The sequence below is a fragment of the Camelus bactrianus genome, chromosome 17, assembly GCF_048773025.1.
Source record: "Camelus bactrianus isolate YW-2024 breed Bactrian camel chromosome 17, ASM4877302v1, whole genome shotgun sequence".
Classification (NCBI taxonomy): Eukaryota; Metazoa; Chordata; class Mammalia; order Artiodactyla; family Camelidae; genus Camelus; species Camelus bactrianus.
The window spans coordinates 41,089,626-41,112,929 of record NC_133555.1 but is presented as its reverse complement, the minus strand read 5'-3'; the positions used below and the strand labels follow the sequence as shown (position 1 = coordinate 41,112,929).

Below are 23,304 nucleotides of genomic sequence, written 5' to 3'. Positions count from 1 at the left end.
GCTCTCATGTCTTCTAAACACTCTTGGTTAGTTTGCCTGCATTTGCACTGTATATAAATAGACTCGTACAGTATGTATTCTTCTTTTAGCCTTATTAGTATCTTTTTGTTATTATGGTAAGATCAACTTACTGGTTTTGCAGTCTGTGTTAGAGCAATTTTTCTCAAATTAGTTGTGCCTTCAACTGGAACATTAAAAACGTTTTCCCTTCCTATTTCAAAAAATATTTGAGACAAAATACAATAGGTTTCTAGAAAGAGCTTTTAGCTATATGTGTACGTATGTGTATGAATATTAAAATGTTTGAATTAATGTTAGGAATATTATAAATAAATTATAAATACTCAAATATATATTTATGTATGACCATTTTGTATGTATGTATGAGAGTTTGAGACAATGTTACATTGTTTTAAGTCTTTAAAATGGTGATAAGTCACACTACTAAGGGGTTTATTAATTCTTTGCCTCTTCTAGTAATATCTGCTTCTTCTGACACGACAGTAAAAGTATGGAATGCACATAAGGGATTTTGCATGTCAACATTAAGGACACATAAGGTAAAACAGTTAACATAGTTTGCAATATCTTTAATGTAATACTGGGATCTCAGTATTTTATGTGGCTCACTTGATTATATCTACAGAGTAGATTATAGTATTTGTGTTCTGTTACAGGATTACGTAAAGGCCTTAGCTTATGCCAAGGATAAAGAACTGGTAGCATCGGCTGGGTTGGACAGACAAATATTCCTGTGGGATGTGAATACTCTGACAGCATTGACTGCCTCAAATAACACTGTCACAAGTAAGGTGTTTGAAGAATATTTCATTGAAAGTGATCCAAATTGACATAAATAAAGAATGGATTATAAAACATCTTTGATAAGTTTGCATCAAGACAGTGGTTCATATTTTGAGAGTGCTTCTACCTACAGCGTTCTAGCCCCCAAGAGTATGATTGAACAACAAGGAGCTAGTTCCTCACTATAGTCTAAAAAGGGTAACTTCTCCAGGTGTAACCTGGTTATTTTTGAAAATGTGCATGTATTAGCTCCCTAGCTAAAGTGTAAGCTCCTACAGGGCAGAAGTGTCTGTCTTATTACTATTTTGTATCCCCCACAGTTTTGCCTAACCCAAAGCCACATTCTAGACAGATATTATTGATAGAAGTGGTGATTACCTGGCAAAGTAGGCAACTTTTGACTTTTAAAAGTGCTACTATATACTAGGAGCCTTTGAGTTAATAGCCAAGTTGGAAAACACCCAAAGAAAGATTTTTAGTGCCAATATTATGGGAGCATCTCAGAGCAGCCCTAAGGAATTGAGCCAATCACAGAAGAATTCAGGGAGGCCAGGGTGCTTCTAGAGGCAATTCAGAGACATTCACAGCACCTTAATAGCATGGCTACCTCATCAGCTAGGAGATCTCAGATTACCCAGTTAGACCGAGACAGGTCTAGACTTGAAACTCAGCCTCACACTTGGCCCAGCCTACTGGAGTTCTCTGGGCCAGGTGTTGGTAGAGACTTTTAAGAGCACATGTTCAGCTAAGCCTGGCCTAAAAGGTCTGTGTTCAGGATATGGGCCTGAACTATCTAGATCCCTACATAATAGGTCCAGTTTGTCATGACTCTGTGGAATACTCACATTGACATTAACTAACGGTTCTAATATAACCTAGTATATGCCATGAAGGGCAGGTTGGGAGACTGGGGTTTATAATATCTTGAATGTTATTTTGCCCTTTTTCTCAAGAAATACATGAAAGTCTGAACACCTTGTTCTCCATGATTTTTCACCTGTACACAATCTCAGAGATTCAGCAGCTGGTGCCTACTGGGGGCTGTCACAATACATCATTTAGTTCTCTCTAGATGTAAGGCCTGCCTGAAAGAGACACTAGTAAGAGAGAACAAAACAAAACAAAACAAAAAAGCAGGATTGTGCCAGGGTCAGAGATCAGGCTTAGTGATTATAGATTCTGCAACAGATATGTTTTGCTTAGACTTGTTTAGAGAAGATATCAAATCAATTTTTTATAATTATGGGAATAATAATAATAGCTAACATTTATTGAGGACTTAATACAAGCAGTTACTTTTCTAAATACATGTACTTTCCTTTACTCTTTAACATGTTTGTTTGTTTGTACTTATTCTTTGTTGTAAAATTAGAATCATGCTATGTAGAGTTTTATATACATACTTCAGTGGTATTGAGTTCTGAATCAAAGGGCGTGAATATGATTCTTGCTATACATTGTCTAATTTCCTTCCAGAGGTGTTGTACCAAATTATCCTTCCACAAGTAATAGATGAGAGTGCCATTTTAACTATTTTTTAAGAATTAAGTATTGCTTTGTTTTTTTAATCTGATTTGGTAGGTGAAACTTGTATTTTTATTTTGATTTGTGTTTTCTTGTAAATAGTGCATTTAGCCATAGTTTTCATATTTATTGGCACATGTGTATCTTTAAAACTACATGACTTACGTGAATTGTTTTTAAATGGCAGTGCAATTGAATTTAACAAATATTTATTGAGCACATGTGTATTCTCAAATCCAGAAGAGATGTAAGTTTGGTTAACAATAATATTATCTAGAATTATCCCCATTATAGATAGATTTCTTTTCCTTAGAAATACTCAGAAAGATAAGATTTTCTAAATCAAATAATAAACTTACAGTTTGTGCTGACTAGCTGCTCAGCAGCTGATGACTTTAACATTTAGCTCCATTTATTTTTAATAGCTTCTTCTTTAAGTGGAAACAAAGATTCCATTTATAGCCTGGCAATGAATCAACTGGGAACAATCATTGTATCAGGGTCCACTGAGAAGGTAAGAGGAGCTTAAAGGGTGTATTTTAACACTAGAAAACAAAGAAACCAAAATAGTTTGATCTATGTAATTATAAAATATATAGACAGTGTTTTTGCTTGGTAGATGCTAAAAGAAAGGTTTCATTTGAACAAATGAGAGTACAACTGTATAATTACTGTCATGTGTGGTGATGGGTGTGGAGGATGGCGTGGAGGGGTGGCCTGTGCATTTTTGGACATTAAAAACGCTTCTTCCTACCTGAAAAAGTTAGGAGCCTTGGACACTGTCTATTGGCAGAAGTATTACTTCCCTTTCAGAGTCTAATAGTTGTCATTTGATTTATAAAAGCCATCTGTTATTTAAATTTGATCATGTATATGCTCAGTTTGTGTGATACTTTGTTAAAACTCACAGGTGTTAAGAGTATGGGATCCAAGAACATGTGCAAAACTGATGAAGCTGAAAGGGCACACAGATAATGTGAAAGCATTGCTGTTGAACAGAGATGGCACACAGGTAGGCAGTGTTAAATGAGCACTTACCTACTGACCTTGTCAAAAATTTAATATGGCAGAAATTCCCCCACTTTCTATATTGCTGCACAGTTGATTGAACCAAAAGCCACACATAAACTGTGGTCTAATTTTTAAATCCTTAAAATACTCAGTTGCACATATAATAATCCACATTTTGAAATTACTCTGTTTACATCACTTTTAAACAAAGGAATTTCCTAAAATAAGGAATTTCCTAAGAATAATTCTTTATGCAGGTGAGTATGTGCAATTATGATATGTATGGACTAAAATAATTTAAAATGTTCCTTTGTGTAAAGCAGAAGGAAACTGGTATTGAGTGCTTTCTGGCAGTGTAGTAAATGGAAGATTTCCTCAGTGGGTCTGGTTTCGGGGCAGATCTTGTCTGTTGACTATGTAGATATGGTCTATAAGTTTAGTTGTCTAAAACAGTACTTAGAGCCAACATTTCAAAGAAAAACATTCAAGTCATGTTTGAACATGTATTAGCACTCTGTTGGCCACGTAATTTGTGAATTAATTATAAATCACAGTTCTATCTGTTGTGTAGCAGTAGACAAAATTATCTTTCATCAGTGTAGATAATAAAAAACAAAAACTGAGCACCATTTAATGTTATGACACACCTCTAACATGTGCCCCTGCCATTCTTTTCATAGGACAGGGATACTTGGAATTGATTGTGATGGGGTTAGAAGAAGGAGGGTAGGGATGTGATGAGATGAAAAACGCTGTCAGCCCGTTACTCCTGTGGAAAGTACAGCATGGAAATTGCCTCACACATGAGTTAGAGAAGCCTTTGTCTCCAGAGGTGAAAGGAAAGTTTGAAAAACTAGCTAAAGGAAGGAAATCATTTCTCAGAACCAGGCAGAGAGGCTTAAAGATGCCCATAGGGGTCTTTGGAGATGTGGGCGGGTCTTGATGTTAATGTATTGTGTGGCCTTGAGGAGAGGACTCTTCTTTACTTGTCCATAGATTGCTCATCTGCAAAGTGGGAATCATAGTATTTAGTTAGTATGGTTGGTGAGAGGAGTGGAAGTAAGAGGTATATTCTTATCTGTAAGCCACAGCATTTTCTAAATCTCCTGAGTTTCCTTGCAGCAGCATTTTCATTTGAGTCTAAAAAGCCCAGTGCAGTCAGTTCCTCACTGTTTTGTAGTAGCTGCTACACTGCACATGAGATGGTCATCCATGCCATATTCTGTTAGCTGTGTCCAGGGTTGATCTGTGTCATACCATCTCCATGGGACTGCCCTTAAGAAGGGGCTGTAGACAAGATGGTTTCCAGAAGTGGGCTGTGGGCCTGGTGGGCTTTCTTAAATCTCCTCCTGTCTGCTACACTCCATGCCTTGTTTCCTGTACATACAATTATGAATATGCTTTTACCTTTTTCCTCCTCTGTTTCCTCCTCCATTCATTTTCCCTACTGGCAACTAGAGACTAAATGTAAATTTAACCACCAATAATAACAGGGCATTTTTACATTAGGGAATTGATCAAGAAAATAGTAACTACTCAATTGGGAAAAAGAGAGGAGGGAGAAAGAAATTTTTACTTACTTATTCTGAAAGTCTTGTAATACAGAAGAGATAGTTATCAGTTACTGGGCCAGAGTATATATTGCATCCTGCAGAGTTGCCTGCAAGCTTCTCATGTAGGGTCTCTGATGGCATCGTATCTGACTTGTGATCAGATATGTATAATAGGCCAGTGAATCCCATGGGTGTCAGCCTATTGCCTCACTTCCTTTGTCGTAGTAAGATATTTAGCAAATCCTACTCTTTGAGGTCTGTCACCGTTGTAGTTGTTTTGCTTGGTGCCAGCTTTACTGGGCTGAGCCAGTACCTGCTTGGGCTGTTGCTAGAGGAGCTGGAGCAACCTACCATCTTGCCCTGAGTCAGTCACGTCCTTGTGTGTCACTCACAATATTTTCCTTGGTGGGACAAGTCCTGCTGATCCTAGCTTTGGGTCTGGGGGTCTCTAAGCATTAGGCCACTCCTTGCCCCTGATTTGCCCACTGGGCTGCTCACTATTGGCATTTACAGTCGTGTATGAGTGACCATCCCAAACACTTTGTGTACATTGACAGCATCCTGGCCCCAATACCCTGGTACCACTCATCTCTGTTGGCAGAAACACAGAGCACCTGATCAGGCTGTAGAGTCTGTTCCCCTACATATGACTTAGCAGAACCTTTTAGGGCATTCTGTCTTAGTCCCAAAAGCCACCCCATAATGAAGGGGTCTTCACGTTTATCCAGTGGAAGGGTGGAGGGGGTGGGAAATGTTTTCATGATTCCTCTAGCTCCTACAGAATATCAGGCACTAGAAAGCCTATAAAATAGACACATACTTCAACTATACTACCAAATGCTGCGAAGATGTTCGCCAACATTATGTTTTAAAAGTGATTACCATCTATTTGTGGGCCTGATTTTTAGCAGTCTTAGAATACTGACTACCATCAAAGGTTATTTTGTGTTCTGTATCAATATTGATACAGAACTCTGATATACTCTGTGTTTCTTCATCCACTTTCAGCTATGTATTCTGGGTTTGGGACTTAGCTCTGTATTGTTGCAAGTCACCCAGGCTGTGAGGACTTCCAGCCCATCATCTTTGCCTTCCTTGTTCTAAAGTTCTCAGACCCTACTCCCTGTAGCTACATGGTCTAGGGTCTGAGTGAGCATAGCTTTACTCATAGCTTTGCCACCGCAGAGTAGCATCTCTTCCTGGAATGGAGAGCTCCTGCCTTCTCCCCATCAGCCTGCCACAGTGCTCCTGCACACATGATGAAGATCTGATTGTGACCTTACTCCTGACAGATTCTTCATTGGTTAGTCTCTTGGTTCTCTTGTGAACTAGTTGTAATAGGTGATTAAAACACTGATGATCCTGACAGCTTGTGGTGGAGTCTGTTAGTAAGTGTTTGTTTAATTAAACATGGCCAGAGTTTTGAAGGCACCTTCAAGTCACAGAGCAGGCCAGTAAATCCTTAATATTCCTGAAGGCCTCATCTGTTCAAACACTGTCCAGATCTCCAAACCCCTCAACTGTCTTCTCTCCTTTGAAAATCTTTGCCCACTTAATTTCATATGCCAACACCAGTTGCTTTCTCCTCGGGGCCATGTTTTCCCCAAAGAAATAAGTTTTTGTCCTCTTCTTCAAGTCACCAGAGTAACTGGTAGGGAACACCAGGTATGCTGAATGTGAATGTGGGGTGGCGGATTCCGTCTGTCTCTGTCAGACTCACAGTGTGCTCAGTCCTGACTGTGAGCCAGAGACTTCCATGTAGTTAACGCTGCTGAGCCTGTAGAAGCTGTCAAAATTGTCAGGGTTAACTCTGAATGCTGAGGGTCCACGCTTTGTACTAATGGATGTTGAACTTGAGGCTTATATGGGAAGTACTCAAGGTCACAGAGAGTGAGTGGTAAGCCTGGATTTTGCTTTTGGCTTTTGTCAGTAACCTAAGAGACCTGGCAGGCCATCAGGAATCCAGAGCCGTGAGGGAGGGAATGAGACAGAGTTGTGACTCAGAGCTCCAGAAGGTTTGTGGCCTAGTGCACTGCCTGTCAGACTTGGCATACCTGGAGAGAGTGTCAGAATCTCCACAGATTGCTGGACCCCTGCCAGAGTTTCTGCCTCAATAGGTCTGGAATGGAACCCAGGAATTTACATTTTTAAAATGTTCCCAAGGGATGCTGATGCTGCTGGTGGCCAGATACAGAGGATAAAGGAGGTTGGCTCAGAGGTTTCCCCTCCTTGAGCCTACGCTGTTGCCTTTGGTCATTTCAGTCTGTGGTACATGCTTGTCAGAAATCTTTATCGGAGGCAGGAGTACAGGTTGTTAGAGCTGTGTTAACGACATGGAGTCAAGAGAGAAGCCAAGTGCAAAACACAAGAAAGCAGGAACTTCTGGGCAGGTTTCTAACCTTAGCTTTCTTTGTTCCCAGTGCCTTTCTGGCAGTTCTGATGGGACAATTCGCCTTTGGTCCCTTGGCCAGCAGAGATGTATAGCAACGTACCGAGTCCATGACGAAGGTGTTTGGGCTCTGCAGGTCAATGACGCCTTCACACACGTTTACTCTGGAGGAAGGGACAGGAAGATTTATTGTACAGACCTAAGAAACCCTGACATTCGGGTGCTGATTTGTGAAGAAAAAGCACCAGTTCTCAAGGTATGTCATATATTTTAGTTTTACAATTAAGATTGTTACATGTGCTAGCCAAATACAGCTAAATCAATATTAAAAACACAAGTCAACTGTGGGGTTGTAAGAGAGATACTTTAACATAATTATTAGTCACCTGTAGAAGAAATGTTGACTTCTTGGGTACATCAGGGATGGATGGCTCCCCCACTGGCAAATCCTAGTGAGGTGGCCCCACAGTGTTCCTGAGCTCCCTGGCTCTCCTAACCTGGCCTTAGAGCAGGAGTGTGAGGAGTTCAGGTGTCTGTGAGCAGACAGCAAAGCAGAAATGTATCCACTGCCTCAAGAGGATGTGAAGGACTGCTCCTGAAGAAGGGAGAACGAGCTGGTTCATATTCCAAACCACTGCTGCCTCACAGTAGTCCTGGGAGGTGGGTAAAAGGGTACTTGAGAAGCCATCCATGTTGACACTTCCTAAAAATGAAGCCTAGACTAAAACTTGGCCAGTCATCATCTGACGAGATGTTCAGTCTCACTGATATCCACAGAACTGTACATTAAAACAACAGTGAGGAGATTTCCAGATTTAAAATGGAGGCATGAAGACAGCGGTATTCACTCTTCTCAGAAATCATCTGAAAACAAGGAAAGCAAGAAACAACTGCAGATACCCATCATTTACGAAACTAAGTGACATCTGAAACCCAGACCACAGTGTAGAAGGAAGGGCTAAAGGGGAGTGGAGGTCAAATGAGGCATTGAGAGGATGCCTGTGGTCTAAGAGCTCACATAAACTTGGCCAAGTAAGTTATTTAAAAGAGATGACACAACCTAATAGACGCAAGCAATAATCCTTTAGAGAAACAGGAGAGTTGAAGCTGCAGTCACACAGACACAGCATGTGTGCAGGAAGCACGCTGGTGGGGAGAGATAAGTGTGGCGGAGAAACACTGTGTCTTGACTCCTGCAGCTGCCAGGATCTCTTGGTTGTGGAGAAAAAGACTAGAAGAATTTAGCATAGACATAACCATGTTACAAGGAACATCCCTTTGAACTGAAGAGGATTCCTTCTTGCCAGTGGTTCAGCCCTGTCCCCATGTCTCCAAACCTGCAGTTTCCTGTTGCAGGAGGAATGGTGGGCAAGTGCAGAGTGATTCCATCTGTGTGATATATACATGGGTATATGTATATTTTATATTGATAGTATATTAAAAATACAGGAGGACATAATAAACTGTCTACAGGGTGCAGCTGTGTTCCTGAGACAAGGTAGGGGGGGTGAATTTTATTGGTACTTTTTACTTTTGCTTTATTGTTAGAATGGTTTTGGGTTTTGAGGGGGTTTTTTTCTTTCTTTCTTTTTTGCTACAAACATTTTCAAAGAAAAAAGAAACATATTTCCTTGTTACTAAAAGCATAAAAACAAAACAAAAGGATGGCAAAGCCAAAAAGTTATGGTAAGTCATCCTTTTCACTGTACCCATTTAGAACCCTTAAATTAACCACTCTTAAAACTCTAAGCTACTGTCTTTGGTAAAAGTCACCTCTATTACACGTTTATATGGCCATGAGTTCCTTTAGCAAAGAGACTCTCATTTTTCTGTGCATCCCTGGCTGTTAACACATGCCATGGTATAGTCAACACACAAATGTCAAAGAGCGAATATTCCACAAAGCAGTATTTTTGTGGTTTGTTTCAGATGGAGCTTGATAGATCAGCTGATCCCCCTCCTGCAATCTGGGTCGCAACAACGAAGTCTACAGTAAATAAATGGGTAAGTGAACCACTAGCAGAGGATTTTAAACATGGTTTGTTATGACAGGCCTGCTAGGTACCAGTGGCAAATGCTCAGTATAAGCCTGACTTTCAGCGTGGTTTTGGGCTGTGGCAAAGATCTAAAAGCCCCAGCGAATGCAGGTATAATCCTAAGAATTGTACAAAAATTAAGGTCTTAGTCAAAATGCAGCTTCTGACTTCTTTGTCAGGAGCCAAGATATACGTTTGATGTGCTCACAATAGGCACTGTTCCTTGATAAAGCCAGCGAAGACTAGTACAGCTTCTGACCTCACGAAGCTGCATTTGAAAAGAGGCAGGCCGAGTACCAGCACGGCAGGGAGACTCATTAGGATTCTGTTTTTCTAAACATAAGAGAAAGCAGAAAATTGTTTTTTCAAATTCATTTCCTTTTTCTTCGTAGCATAAAGAACAGGGATAGAAATAGAGAGAAGTCATCAAAAGTACTATTAATTTTTAAATCTTAAAGATTTTACATTTTCTTGCTTAACAGACTTCTTATGAAAAGCAGAAGAGAAAGTGTTTGCATTCATTTCTGTTTATATACCAATCAGGTTGTCTTTCTCTGTACCTGTAATTAAAAGAAAAGCTATATATCCTCTCTAAATTTCATTGTGCCAGTTTGAGATAAATATAGCTTTACCTGAAAGAATGCCTAGTGTTCTCTCCAAAAAGACAATATTCCCTTTTTAATATTTTTTTATATTTTTTCAATCACGGTAGATAGTTGTACTTTGTGACTATTTTTTTGATTAATGTTGTTATTGTTGGGTTTTTCTCATTTGTTCTTTGTTTTTCTTGCCACTTTGAACAAATTGGCAAAGCTTATAAAGTATATAATGATTAAATAATTAATTTTATTCCTTTAGATATTGAAGGGAATTCATAATTTTAGAGCCTCTGGAGATTATGACAACGACTGTACAAATCCTATAACACCCCTTTGTACACAGTCTGACCAGGTTATTAAAGGTAAGTAAGGGTATTGGGAGGGATTGTACCTTTTATCGAGGTTAATTATAGTTACTAAGAGACTGACAAAAATAAAGGAGATGACCTTCTTTTAAGTGTAATTCTGATGTCAACAAAAGACTAATAGTATATTGGTATATTTTTAATAGAAGAAAAAAAATTTTAATGCTTTTTAGTGACTTTAAAAGTTGAGCTTTCTTGAGTTAACCTTTTTGCCCAGCATTAGGATAATCATGGTCTTGGTAAAAGTCTTTGTAAAAGGTGTAAAGTTTGATGTTGTCTTTTGGCACAACCAGAAAGGGTCAGATCTGGTCCTAGAATTCTGCACGTTACAACTGGGAGTGGCAGCTCTGACTTCAATGTCACAGTCTGGAATTAGAGTATTGAATGACACATTTATCTGTAGTTAGATGTCAGTGCATTGAGGACAGGATGTCCATTTAGTAGACATAAATGAGAAGGAAAAAAGAGAAGGAAGATAGAAAGCAAAAACTGGTAAGAGATGGGACTAATTCAGAGATTTCCTGTCATCATTTGGACTTTTTTCAGTGGATAAAACTGTTTGCCCTTAACAATTTTCTACTTGTAGTCCCTTGAAGTAAAGAGTCAATTGCCTTAGACATAATTTTTATATATATTAAATTTTTATATATATATATAAAAAGATATATTATTATTTTATATATATATATAACTTAGATATAATTATATAGTCTTCTGATTTACCTTCTTTCTGGAGGCTAGTATGGTTTACATTCTGTTACATGCCAGTTAAATTCACAGTACTGCACTAATGTTAAGTGTAGGATTGGTTTGCTAATTGTGTGGATTTTTTTTTTTAGGGGGTGCTAGTATTATTCAGTGTCACATTCTTAATGATAAGAGGCATATATTAACCAAAGACACCAATAATAATGTGGCATATTGGGATGTATTGAAGGTGAGTATCTTTTTGTAATTAAATATAGGTTACTGGATTATATATCCCTTTATTTTTTATTGTAATTTGTGTGTGTTGTATATGTGTGTGTGTATAATAACCAGGATAGTAAATATATAAAGATTTAATTGCAGCCTAATTTTGGGGTGGATACTTTTTTATGTGAATATTAGATGAGAACGTAGTTTATCTTTTTAGTTACCTAGAATTTGAATGGAACCATGTTCTCTATTTAGTGTATTATAAAACTGTGTTATGCTGCCTTCCCTTAAAATGAATATGTCGGAGTTTGTCATCCTTGACACTATTGACATTTTAGGCCTGATAAGTCCTTGTTGTGGGTAGGAGAGGGGAGCGGGGTTTGTTCTGTGCATTGTAGAATGTTTAGGAACATCGCTTAGCCTGTACCCCGTAGATACAAGTAACCACCTTCATCCCCGCCTCCCACTTAATTTGTGACAACCAAAAACGTCTCTAGACGTTGCCAGATATTTGGGGGATGAAGGAAGAATAAGTATACAAAGTCACCCTTTGAGAAGATGACTAACGAGGTAGGACCATCAGGAAAGAGCCAGGTTGCTGTTAGGATGAAGAGGTGGAGGGAGCATTCTGTGATACAGTTCAAGATTGAGATGTACTGGGATTGGAAATGTTCTGTGGCACCAAGAAAAGTTCATGGCGTACTTTTGGGAAGCATACATATTTAGGGAATGAATAAGAAAGATTACAATGGTCAAGAAAGAGAAACTTAAAATTGCTGCCTATGTTATAGCTGTTGTCTGAAGGTAGCGTCACAATTCTCTTAAAGTGCTTAGAAATTGTTATTTATTCCTTGAAGATTTTTTTGCTTCCAGATACATGTGGTATATCAATTTCAGCAAAATTACAGTTTCCAAAAAAAGAACATTTTGTGTTTAATTTAAAACTTTAATAGGAGGTAGTTATTTGAGGGTAAATGCTTTAAGATAAAAATATTTGACCACATTCTTCTTAAAATGTATTTTAGAGTCCATATTATTTAGACAGATCTATAAAATTTTGAGTAGCTAAGTCAGAATCAAATCAGTAGACCACTTAATATTGATAATTATCTTACTTTCTTTTTGATGTACAGGCATGTAAAGTTGAAGATCTGGGTAAAGTGGATTTTGAAGATGAAATTAAGAAAAGATTTAAGATGGTATACGTACCAAATTGGTTCTCAGTAGACTTAAAAACTGGGGTAAGTTAGCAATTGATACTTGTGCAGTTTGGGATAGTTGAAAATTTCTAATATAGCTCATAATCAAGTATTAATAGTTACACAGACCTACATTTAGGTGTGAAAGGAAAAAAATCTTATGCAGTTTTAATGCCTCTTTGTATCCCAATAGATTAAATTGTAGTTGCATTGAATCACATGAAACACATTTTGGTTCTGAATCTGTGGCTTCGCACTTCAGTCAAATAGTACAAATAAATAAGGGGGGTTTAGAGACTTATTTCAAGGATGTATTCAAATGGAATGCCACTAACAATTTTTTCTCTTGATAGATGTTGACAATTACTTTGGATGAGAGTGACTGTTTTGCTGCTTGGGTTTCTGCAAAAGATGCTGGCTTCAGCAGCCCCGATGGCTCAGATCCAAAGTGTGAGTTTGTGTCCTTCCTTCACTTCCTCCTTCCAAAACAGAAGGTGTATCTTTGCTGTTTTTTTGCTATGTGTTCATCTTTTTTTTTTTTAAATAATATTTGGGGTTTAAAAAAATCATTTTTCAAGAAATCTATATATTCTCTCAAGACAGAAAAAGGGAAGTAGTCCTAATTCTGCTTCCTCCAGCCTACAGAGAGCCAACCCCTCAACTGTTTCCTTCTTCCCCAGTGCTCCTCTCTATACGTATATGGTTTATGGAAAAATGCAAAGAAATAGAGTCTGGGTCTCTTTTCTCTTCACTTAACTGTGTCCTTGTACATAATTAAAATTTGCCACGGTTATTTAGTAAATCTTGTGCGGGCCATCACTTTGTGTTTCTCTCTCTCTTTTAGTGTTTCTCTCTCTCTTTTAGTGTTTCTCTACCTGGATGTTGGAGCCTAAGGGTTCCACATAGAGCTCAAGTGGCCATACTTGGAGTCATAGTTGGGGGTGGGGTGGGGAAAGAAATCCATATATTCTCTCATATGGAAATGGAAAATACTATTCCATTTTAAATGTTTTGGGGATCTTTATTTTTCTCACAATCATGATTTACCTTTAACAATTAAATATGCAGCAAACTTTCTACCCTTAAACCACTCTGGAAATCTGTTCAGTTAAGAAAAGTGAAGCTGGAAAATAGTTTCCCCAATTTAAAAAAAAATGTATTGAAGTGTAATTGATATGTGCTAGTTTCAGATGTACAACATAATGATTCAGTATTTGTATATATTGCAAAATAATCACTACAGTAAGTCTAGTTAGCATTCATTACCATATATAGTTAGGAAAATTTTTTTTTCTTGATGAGAATTTTTATGATTTACTCTCTTAGCAACTTTCAAATATGCAATATAGTGTTATTAACTATGGTCACCCATGCTGTATATTACATCCCCCTGACTTATCTATTTTATAACTGAAAGTTTGTACCTTTTGACCCCCTTCACCCATTTTGCCAATCACCCTAGGCCCCATCTCTGGCAGACATCAATCTGGTCTCTATATCTATGAGCTTGAGTTTTTCTGGGTTTTTTTTTTTTTTGCTTTTTTTGCTTTTAGATTCCACATATAAGTGAGATCATATGATACTTGTCTTTCTAACATCGACTTATTTCACTTAACATAGTACCTTTAAGGTTCATCCCTACTGTCACACATGGCAAGACTTCATTCTTTTTTATAAGTGAATAATATTTCTCTCTGTGTGTGACATTTTCTTTATCCATTCATCCATCAGTAGACAATAAGGTTGTTTCTAATATCTTGGTTATTATAAATTATGCTGCAGTGAACATGGAGGTGTATATAGTATTTTGAATTAGTGTTCTCATTTTCTTTAGATAAATACTCAGAAGTGGAATTACTAGATTATATGATAGTTTTATTTTTGAGGAACCACCATACTGTTTTCCACAGTGGCTGCACCAGTTTACATTCCCATCAACAGTGCAACAGATTCCCTTTTCTCCACATACTCTCCAACATTCGTTATTTCTTACCTCTTTGATAAAAGCCATTCTAACAGGTGTGAGGGAATATCTCATTGTGGTTTTGATTTGCGTTTCCCTGGTGATTAGTGATGTTGAGCATCTTTTCATGTACCTGTTGGCTATCTATCTGTTTGTCTTCTTTGGAAAAATGTCTATTCAGATCTTCTGCCTGTTTTTTAATTGGATTTGTAAGTTTTTTGCTATTGAGTTGTAGGAGTTCTTTATATATTTTGGATATTATAACCCTTCTTAGATAAATGATTTGCAAATATTTTCTCCCATTCAGTAAGCTGCCTTTTCATTTTCTTGATGATTTCCTTTGCTGTGCAGAAGCTTTTTAGTTTGATGTAGTCCTCCTTGTTTATTTTTGCCTTCATTGCTTTTGCCTTTGGTTTAAGATCCAAAAAAACCATTGTCAAGACCAATGTCAGCAAGCTTACCATCCACATTTTCTTCTAGGAGTTTTGTGGTTTCGGGTCTTACATCCAAGTCTTTAATTCATGTTGAGTTAATTTTTGTGTGCAGTGAGAAGAGACTTGTCTTCTTAAGAGTCTACTTTATTTTGTCAATTATGTCTTTGATCTGTATTCTAATAATGTAGCATGTAGAAATACCTGATGTATATAAATGTAGTTTAGTGGCTTTATATGGAAATAGCTCTTTAAAGAATATAATTGCTATTTTTGTTTGTTCATTTTTAAATAATGACTACATCTGAACAACCAAATGGAATATATGTTTGCTCCATGTTATCACTGCTTTAAACATTCTAAGATAAAATTTAATAAACATAAAATCTCTGAAGTCTTTTAAACATCATTGGCATTGGGTTAAGAACGTAACATCAGAATACGTGAAACTTTTAGAGGGATGGTATAGCTTAAGTGGTAGAGAGCATGCTTAGCATGCACGAGGTCCTGGGTTCAATCCCTAGTACCTCCAGTAAAATAAATAAATAAATAAACCTAATTACACCCCCGCAAAAAAGAGTATGTGGAAACTTTTAATTTTTATTTCTTTCCCTCTATTTTTAGGTTAAAGCTAATAATTCTTTTTTCCATTCCTTTCCTTTTTTTAATAACTCTTTTGCAGTGAACTTAGGTGGACTTCTACTCCAGGCACTTCTAGAATATTGGCCTAGAACACATGTGAATCCAATGGACGAAGAAGAAAATGAAGTAAACCATGGTTCGTGTTTTTATATCACAATAATTGATTTAAAAATTACTTAGAAGTAATGTTTATTATTATCCTGAGAATGTTTAAAAAATTTTTAAGCATTTGCTAAAGTGTGACATAGTATTTGTGGTGTTTCCAGTTTATTAAGCCCTCCCTTCCTAAAGTAAGAACATACATCCAGTCTTGACTGAGATTCCAAGAGAGCTTTTAATTAGTGAGACTACACAGGACGTATAGAATAAACCTTGTGTATTCAGATGACCTTTGTCCTTAGAAGAAGGCAGCTTAGCCAGCTTATTCCAAAGGTGGACCTGCTGGATTTACCTCCAGGCTAGCTAACGAGCTGCATCAGAAAGCCTGATTTGTCCTTGTGTGGTCATACTTCACATTGGCCTGAAATGTAGATATCACCTACTCTATAATCTACCTGATGTTGGCTCTGAATGTTTCAAAAAAATCAGATCCCCAACTCAGAATTGTCAGGGTAAGTAAATGAGTATGTATAAAGAATTCATGTCATTGAGGACATTCAAAAGCTGTGTGTACCACAGGCAGTGGCAGTACCTTTCTCTGGGCAGCAGAGGAGAATTTTGAACGTATGAGTTTGGCTCAGTTTGATTAAAGAACGGGGGGGAAAAAACTTAAAAGTTCAGAAGTCATATGTTACCTACAGCTGGTTGAAGAGTCCTTGAGTCCCACCCACCGAGGACTTATTCTGCTGAAGATTGATTGCCCACCTGTGACAGTGACAAGGACCTCCTGCCAGAGACTTTGTTCTGGCTGACTGATTCATCCATAATGATTTTTGTAGTTGAAATCTCTTTTGCAAGGATGACATGGCTCTTTGAAAGCCAGTCTCCTGATCTCAGAGAGAGAGCACTGACCCCTCCCATGATGGCTTTTCTTTTATGTCACCTGGCCCACCTCATTTCCCTTCAGAATTGTACTGCAGACTGTGAGCCAGAGAAACTCAATGGTAAGGTCTCTTCACAGAGGATTGAGAGGGCTAGATTCTGGTATGGGCTCTGCCATTTATCAGCTGTATAGCTATGGGCATGTCATTTCCTGTTCTTGGTTTGTTTTTCTCCATCTGTAACATGACAGGGTGCCCTCAGAGGCCCAAGTAGCCAATAGATTAAATAATCAAAAAACAGCACCTCTTGGATCCAGGCTTTGGTTCAGGGAATAAGGAAGAAGTCACGGGAAACCCCAAATCATCCTTAAAATCAAACTGCCGTAGTAAAGGCAGGGCAGGGCCCACCCAAGATCCCAGGCAGAGTTCAGGACACCACATGCTGTACCTGTCCAGTAATCTGCTACTCCTGCCCCGTACTCAGTGGATACTCAAGAGTTGCTTAGATTGTACTTGATGAGCTGCTCAAGTATTCAGAGTCCTGTAGTGAGTTGCAGGTGGGGGTAAAAAAGATAAATGGGCAAGGACCCCATCCTTCAGAGACTGGCTTTCCAGTTGGGCAAAGGGCCGCTTACATCAAGCATTGAGATGAGAGGGTTGGTGCTATGAGAGAGGTTCTGAGAGTGCTGTAGGAGGGATTTCAGACAGTGAGGTTGTTTCCAGATTCATTAGGGAAATGTGAACAAATTGGTGCTTGAGTTGGGGGGTCCCCTGCACTTGGTTCACGAGATTACAAAGGCAGCAGAGTGGAATGAAATCTACAGAACAGTAAAAATGAGATAATGACTGCTTTGAGATTTTTATTTTTTACTGACACCTCTGCCATTAGTTATGGCTGCCAGTAAACACAATTTTTTTTTTCTGGCACAAGAAACTTTTCTGAGCTTGGTATTTGATGCAACTCCCCCCACCGACCGCCCCAAAAGAAGCAGATCATCGTTTATAAAGAGGCTGCCCTAGACATCCCTGTGGCTGAAATGGTTATGTTTTTGTTTCAAATCTCAAACATTGATCTCTTCTATTAAAATCCTCTAAAATGTAGTCATTTCTTAAGAGGTACATCGCAAGTTACAGTATTTCTTATTTTCAGGAATTCAGCTTTTTTTTTTTTTTTTTGGCCTTTGTTTCTGACTCTGGCTGACTTACAGGGCTTTTGATTTTAAAAATCTTGCAGTGGTTGAACTCTGTGGAAACAAAATATTTAGAATCTGTGTTTTTAGCACTAACTCTGGGTACTGACACCATCTGTACCTTTTCCTAGTAAATGGGGAGCAGGAGAACCGAGTTCAGAAGGGAAATGGCTATTTTCAAGTGCCCCCACACACCCCTGTGATCTTCGGTGAAGCTGGAGGTCGCACCCTGTTCAGGTATGGGTCATGAAGGCTAAGAATGCATCCTGTTTGCCAAGAAGTATTGATTCAAGCAGATGTTACACATTGTTTATCATCAACTTCTAGGGGTGTCAGGGGTTTGGAAGCATTTTTAGCTTCATGAAACAGTTAAGTGTCTGATGCTGTTGGGTCACATTCTAATTGAACCTTGCCTCAAAGCAGCTTCTTAGCAGTTACTGCAAGAAACTCATTTTTTCACAGCCAGCATAACTGCCAGGGTCAGGGAAAAGATAGAATCACCAGAAGTCCCCACCCACAGGACAGCATCAGAGTAGATAATTTCCCTCAGGCTGGGCCAGGTAAGATGGGTTGGGCTGCTCCTGGGAACTGTTGTGCCCAACGGTAGACCAGCCTGAGGTGCGAGGCAGTCCTTGTGAGGCCCTGCAGGCAAGAGCTGGACTGGCTTCCCGTCCAGGTTGCCAGCAGGGCCCAGGGAGAGTCATAGGGGAGAGCCTTCTAGAGTCGTCTATAGGGCCAGAAGTACGAAAAATGTTTGTCTTGCCCTTGAGGCCAGGATTCTCTTCCTTTATGGTGGTTTCCTGAGAGTGTGGTTACCAAAAATATCCTGACCCATTACGTGTGGAGGCCTGTGCTCTGCACTGTAGCACTGGCGGGCGACCTTTCTTGAGTGCTTTGCCTCCACCCAGGTTTCCTGTCATCACCCAGGGCCTCAGAGAGGCAGCTGCACTGTATGCCTGGCCTCAGAATCGGGGGCCTGGGTGTTAGGGCCTTGCTCGCTCTCTTAACACAGTGAGTCATTCTGCCTGGTTGTGCTTTGTTTCCTCAGCTGTCAGGTGGGGGTTATCCTAAATGAACTCTGTAAGGGTCCCTCCCTCCAATGTTGGCTGACAGTGACTTTGTTATCTGTGTTTGTGTCACTTACTACCTGATGAATTATGTTTAGGCTGCTCTGCCGAGACTCCGGGGGTGAGACTGAGTCCATGCTTCTTAATGAGACGGTGCCACAATGGGTAATTGACATCACTGTGGATGTAAGTGTCCTCCACTCCCATTTTGCCCTTTTATTTTTTTCCAAACCATGAAGAAAATTAAGAACTGCTTTAGACTGTTCTAGTTGGAGTTCTAGTTCTAATAAAAACTAGACTGCCAAGTGGAATCCTCTTCTGCTTCCCTGCAGTTCCAAAGTTGCAGAAGTATTCATGATTATATTTATCTTTACTTTTAATCATATAAATAATATATGCTTATCAAAGAAAAAAAATAAGGTGAAATTCCCATCTCTTTCCCAATCACTCCTTCTATTCTACTCACTCCCTGTTCTCCCTAGAAGTAATAACTATTAATAGTTTAATATGTAGCTTCTAGTACCTTTTTCTATGCCTACACAAGCATATATTATTAATGTGTGTATATATGTGTGTGTGTATAGCTCATTTTATTTTGTACAAAATCTATTATATATAGATTTTTAATACATGTATTTAATAAGTATATAATATATATTATATTATGTATATTATACTGTTCTGCAACTTGGTTTTTTGGGGTTTTTTTTTTTTTCCACTTAAAAAACATCTTGAACTTTTTTTTCATGTTTGCATATGGATCATTCCTTTTTAATGACTGCATAGTATTCCATTGTATAAATGTACCATGATTTATTTAACCAGTTCCTATTAATGGACGTTTAGGTTGTATCCAATGTTTTCTATTACAAACAATGCTTCAGTGAACACCCTTGTACATATATCTTTGTGTACTTTTTAGGATAAATTCCTAGAAGTGGAATTGCTGGATCAAAGGGTATGCACATTTTAAATTTCGATAGATATTGCCAAATTGCCCTCCAGAAAGGCTGTATCAGTTTCCACTCTCACCAACAGTATATGAGTACCCAGTACCCCACACCCTCACCAACGCTGGATACTTAAAATCTTTGCTGAAAGATAGGCAGATATTATCTCATTGTTTTAATGTGTGTTTTGGGGTTGTTATTTTTGTGTGTGTGTAATGAGGTTAAGCACCTTTTCATATTGGCCATTTATATTTCTTTTGTGAATTGTCTGTATTCTTTACTCAGTTTTCTATTGGGTTATTTATCCTTCTTATTGATTTGTAGGAGTTCTTTGTATTGAATATTAACCCTTTGACTACTGTCCTGCCTCTCAATTGAATTTTTACTTTGTTTATAGTGTCTTTTGTCAGGCAAAATGTTTTCATTTTTTATATGACCAGATTGATCTTTTATGGCTCTGAGTTTCATGTCTTGCTTAGGTATTTCCTACTCCAAAGTAACAAAAATGTTCTCTTGTATTCTCTTCTAGTATATTTATGATAATGGTTTACATCTAGGTCTTTAATCTATTAGAATTCATTATGATTGGTGTAAAGTTGGATGCTAACTTTCTCCAAATGGATAGCCAGTGTGCCAACAGTTTACTGAATAATTTGCCCTTTTCCTTCTAATTAGAAATGCTGTCTTTATCATATACTAAATTTCTGTGTACACACGGGTCTGTTTCTAGACTCTCTTTTGTGCTGTTGACCTATCTTTTAAATTTCTAAAGCCATATGAAAAGAGATTTAATCTCTAGAACCTTCAGAAAATTTGTTTTCTGTCCCAGATACACCTCCAAGAACTTAAAACCAGTCTGACACCTGATGGATATTCTATAGTCTTCTCTAAGTCTGAGTCGCCCATAAACCACTACTTCCTTTGAGTGTAAAACTCACCTAGGATGCATTGTTGACTTTAGGCCTGTGGCTTATTCCTCAGAGGAGACATTCAAAGACAGGATATGACGTGGAGGCTCAGAGGAGATTAACACCCAGAGAAAAGATGACCAGTTAATTTTATCCTTCATCTAACTATGTTGTTTACTTCATGGTAGACATCTAGGTGGTTGGTTGAAGTTTCTACTCTTGTTTAAACTTCAGACCTCACTCTGATGTCAGAGGGAAGAAAGTGGGAGAGGACTTGATTGGCCTTTTCAGTTTTGGATAATGGGCCTCACCAGTGTAGAGTATGGTTTTGCTCAAAAGTGAATGTTCTGGGTTTCTCTAAGACAATTACTTTTTTATTTGGGCATTTATTGTACAATGGAGATTTTTGGTTTGTATGGCTTAAATCATTTAATTCATAAAGTTTGTTTCCCTTTAATACTTTGAATTGTTACTTGAGAATAGCGATGCTGCAATTTCATATTGACTGACAATGCATATAATTGTCTTTATGTTATCTTTTACTACAAAATGAAACATTATACTTTTCTGTTCTCTAAGGCTGATGTAGATAATTTGATAGCTTACTATAAATTTAATAGAAAGTCACTTTTAATTGTAAAATAACTGTTAACTTGTAAATCATATTTTCCTATTGACATCATTTTATTTTATCAGCTAATAGAAACTATTACACTTTTTTCACTTTAATATTTCAGAAAAATATGCCCAAATTCAACAAAATTCCTTTCTACCTCCAACCTCATGCATCTTCAGGAGCAAAAACCTTAAAAAAGTAAGTAAATGGAGTGTCATGTGATAACCTTGATCTAATTAATTACCAGAGAGATTTGTTTAAATTCCCTATAGTTGCTTTTATAGCAGAGGAGACAAGTACAAGATCTAAGGCTAAGTTCATAATATTGAAAGTTTATATAATTTAACCATTTACCAAGTACCTACTGTGGCTGGTTACAGATGTTCAAAATAAATAAGACATAGATTTTGTCTCTTGTCATAATGCGTAAGTTAGGACACAGTCTGTGTATAATAACTCTGTTTTTATGAATACTTAGAGAATGATGAGAGTAGGGAGAAAGAAATAAATTTTTGGCTGGTGCTTTCCAGAAAAGTTTTTTGAAGGACATGGAATTTGAACTAGACGTGTAAGGATGGATAGAACTTCAAAAGAGAAATATTCCAGGTCTAGAAAATGGTTTGATCGGGGATATGGAAGGAGGAGCATGCATAAGATAAGTTAGCGAGGACCTATGTAGCTGCAGCATAGGGTGGAGGGGTGGCCGAAAGGAAGGCAGTCAGAAAGGAAAGGAAAAGTTTCATTGATGTGTATCCCAGCAAGTAAAGTCAACCAGACTTGAAAACCTTCTGTTAGGGAAATGTACAAATGTATGCAAAAAAAGAGAATGGGAGAATGAACCCCCATTATCCCATCAAACAGCTTAAGTAATTATCAACATATGGCTAAACATTTTGTTTCATCTATACCTCTACCTACCTTCCCTCCCACTGAGCCCACCTACCTACACACACAAACACTCACATGCACACACGGGATTATTTTAAAGCAAATTCCAAGTATCACTTCAAATAGATTTAATGACTGAAGTTCAAGGTGGCTTTCCTGAGCTTGAGCTACTTTGTTAACTGATGTCAAAAAATAGGGAAGTAGGTTGAGGGGTAAGGAAGTTGCTGAATCTAGTTTTGGACATGTAGAGTTTGAGATGCCCTTGGGACATCCAGCTGGAGATGCCCAGCCAGCTTTTGGGTTTGTTGGTCTGGAGATCAAGCAGGCAGTTGAAACTGAAGGTCTTAGGTGTAGGAGAAAGCCCTGTGAGAAATGAGCACATGCATGATCGGAGCCTGGTAAGCACTGGGGGCTGCCTTCCCTTCCAGGAACGTTTAGTTTGCCCGTGCTCTGGGAAAGTCTTTAAGGGAATAAAACCCAGAAGCCTATTCTGTATGTATATGTAGGGTTTAAGAATGTGTATTTAATCTCACTTAGTTGCACGTAACTTGTGTCTTAGGACACTATAGAAAACCTGTTGGCAGTTCTAATAATGGATTGAAGCAGTGACTGAGAACATTTAATGGTTTATGTTTCTGTGGTATGTTTTATCTTTATCAAATGTTAACACCAAAGAATATGGAAAAGATAGTATCCAGTGATTTCCTGATATCACAATCTGCCCTTGCTTTTTACAGAGACAGACTTTCTGCTAGTGACATGCTTCAAGTCCGGAAAGTAATGGAACATGTCTATGAGAAAATCATCAATTTGGATAATGAGTCTCAAACCACTAGCTCTTCTAATAATGAAAAACCAGGAGAACAGGAAAAAGAAGAGGATATTGCTGTGTTGGCAGAGGAGAAAATTGAACTTCTGTGCCAGGATCAGGTAAGTGGACTTGAGGACACTGCCCCATTTTTTCCAGCGCTGGTTCTCAGAATTTCATCATGTAGTGGGATTGTGGTCTCCAAGTCTGTTGCCTATGGGGGGTTTCTGCTTTTAGAGAGACTATAAGGAGCACTGGGTCTTTCCCACCCATTTGTGAGGCCCCTTCTTGAGGGGCTCTTCAGCCCACCATAAAGCTTCTATTTACCCCAGGGCAGTTTTCAGGAAAGGGACATGGAGATTTCAGTGTACACACAGACCATTGTGGATGTGCTGGTGACATTTTTTGCCTGACAAGAAAAACGCATGCTCGTCTTGATTTGCAGAACAGTGTCTGCCGTGTT

General features: G+C 38.3%; 1 protein-coding gene across 2 annotated transcripts in view; it reads left to right on the top strand.

The window, feature by feature from the left end:
* The window catches only part of WDR48 (WD repeat domain 48), a 38,382-nt gene that overhangs the window by 12,796 nt on the left and 2,282 nt on the right, over window positions 1–23,304 (top strand). The window contains exons 4-19 of one of the 2 annotated variants that reach the window (XM_045509761.2): window positions 478–560; window positions 678–807; window positions 2,754–2,842; window positions 3,239–3,340; window positions 7,313–7,537; window positions 9,211–9,285; window positions 10,176–10,278; window positions 11,121–11,218; window positions 12,333–12,440; window positions 12,752–12,848; window positions 15,475–15,570; window positions 17,736–17,841; window positions 18,770–18,857; window positions 19,594–19,629; window positions 21,267–21,343; window positions 22,771–22,963. In XM_045509761.2, coding sequence (XP_045365717.1) covers window positions 478–560; window positions 678–807; window positions 2,754–2,842; window positions 3,239–3,340; window positions 7,313–7,537; window positions 9,211–9,285; window positions 10,176–10,278; window positions 11,121–11,218; window positions 12,333–12,440; window positions 12,752–12,848; window positions 15,475–15,570; window positions 17,736–17,841; window positions 18,770–18,857; window positions 19,594–19,629; window positions 21,267–21,343; window positions 22,771–22,963 — 1,706 coding nt within the window. The remainder of the gene's footprint in view (window positions 1–477; window positions 561–677; window positions 808–2,753; window positions 2,843–3,238; window positions 3,341–7,312; window positions 7,538–9,210; window positions 9,286–10,175; window positions 10,279–11,120; window positions 11,219–12,332; window positions 12,441–12,751; window positions 12,849–15,474; window positions 15,571–17,735; window positions 17,842–18,769; window positions 18,858–19,593; window positions 19,630–21,266; window positions 21,344–22,770; window positions 22,964–23,304) is intronic. The other variant, XM_010945849.3, reaches the window with a different exon arrangement.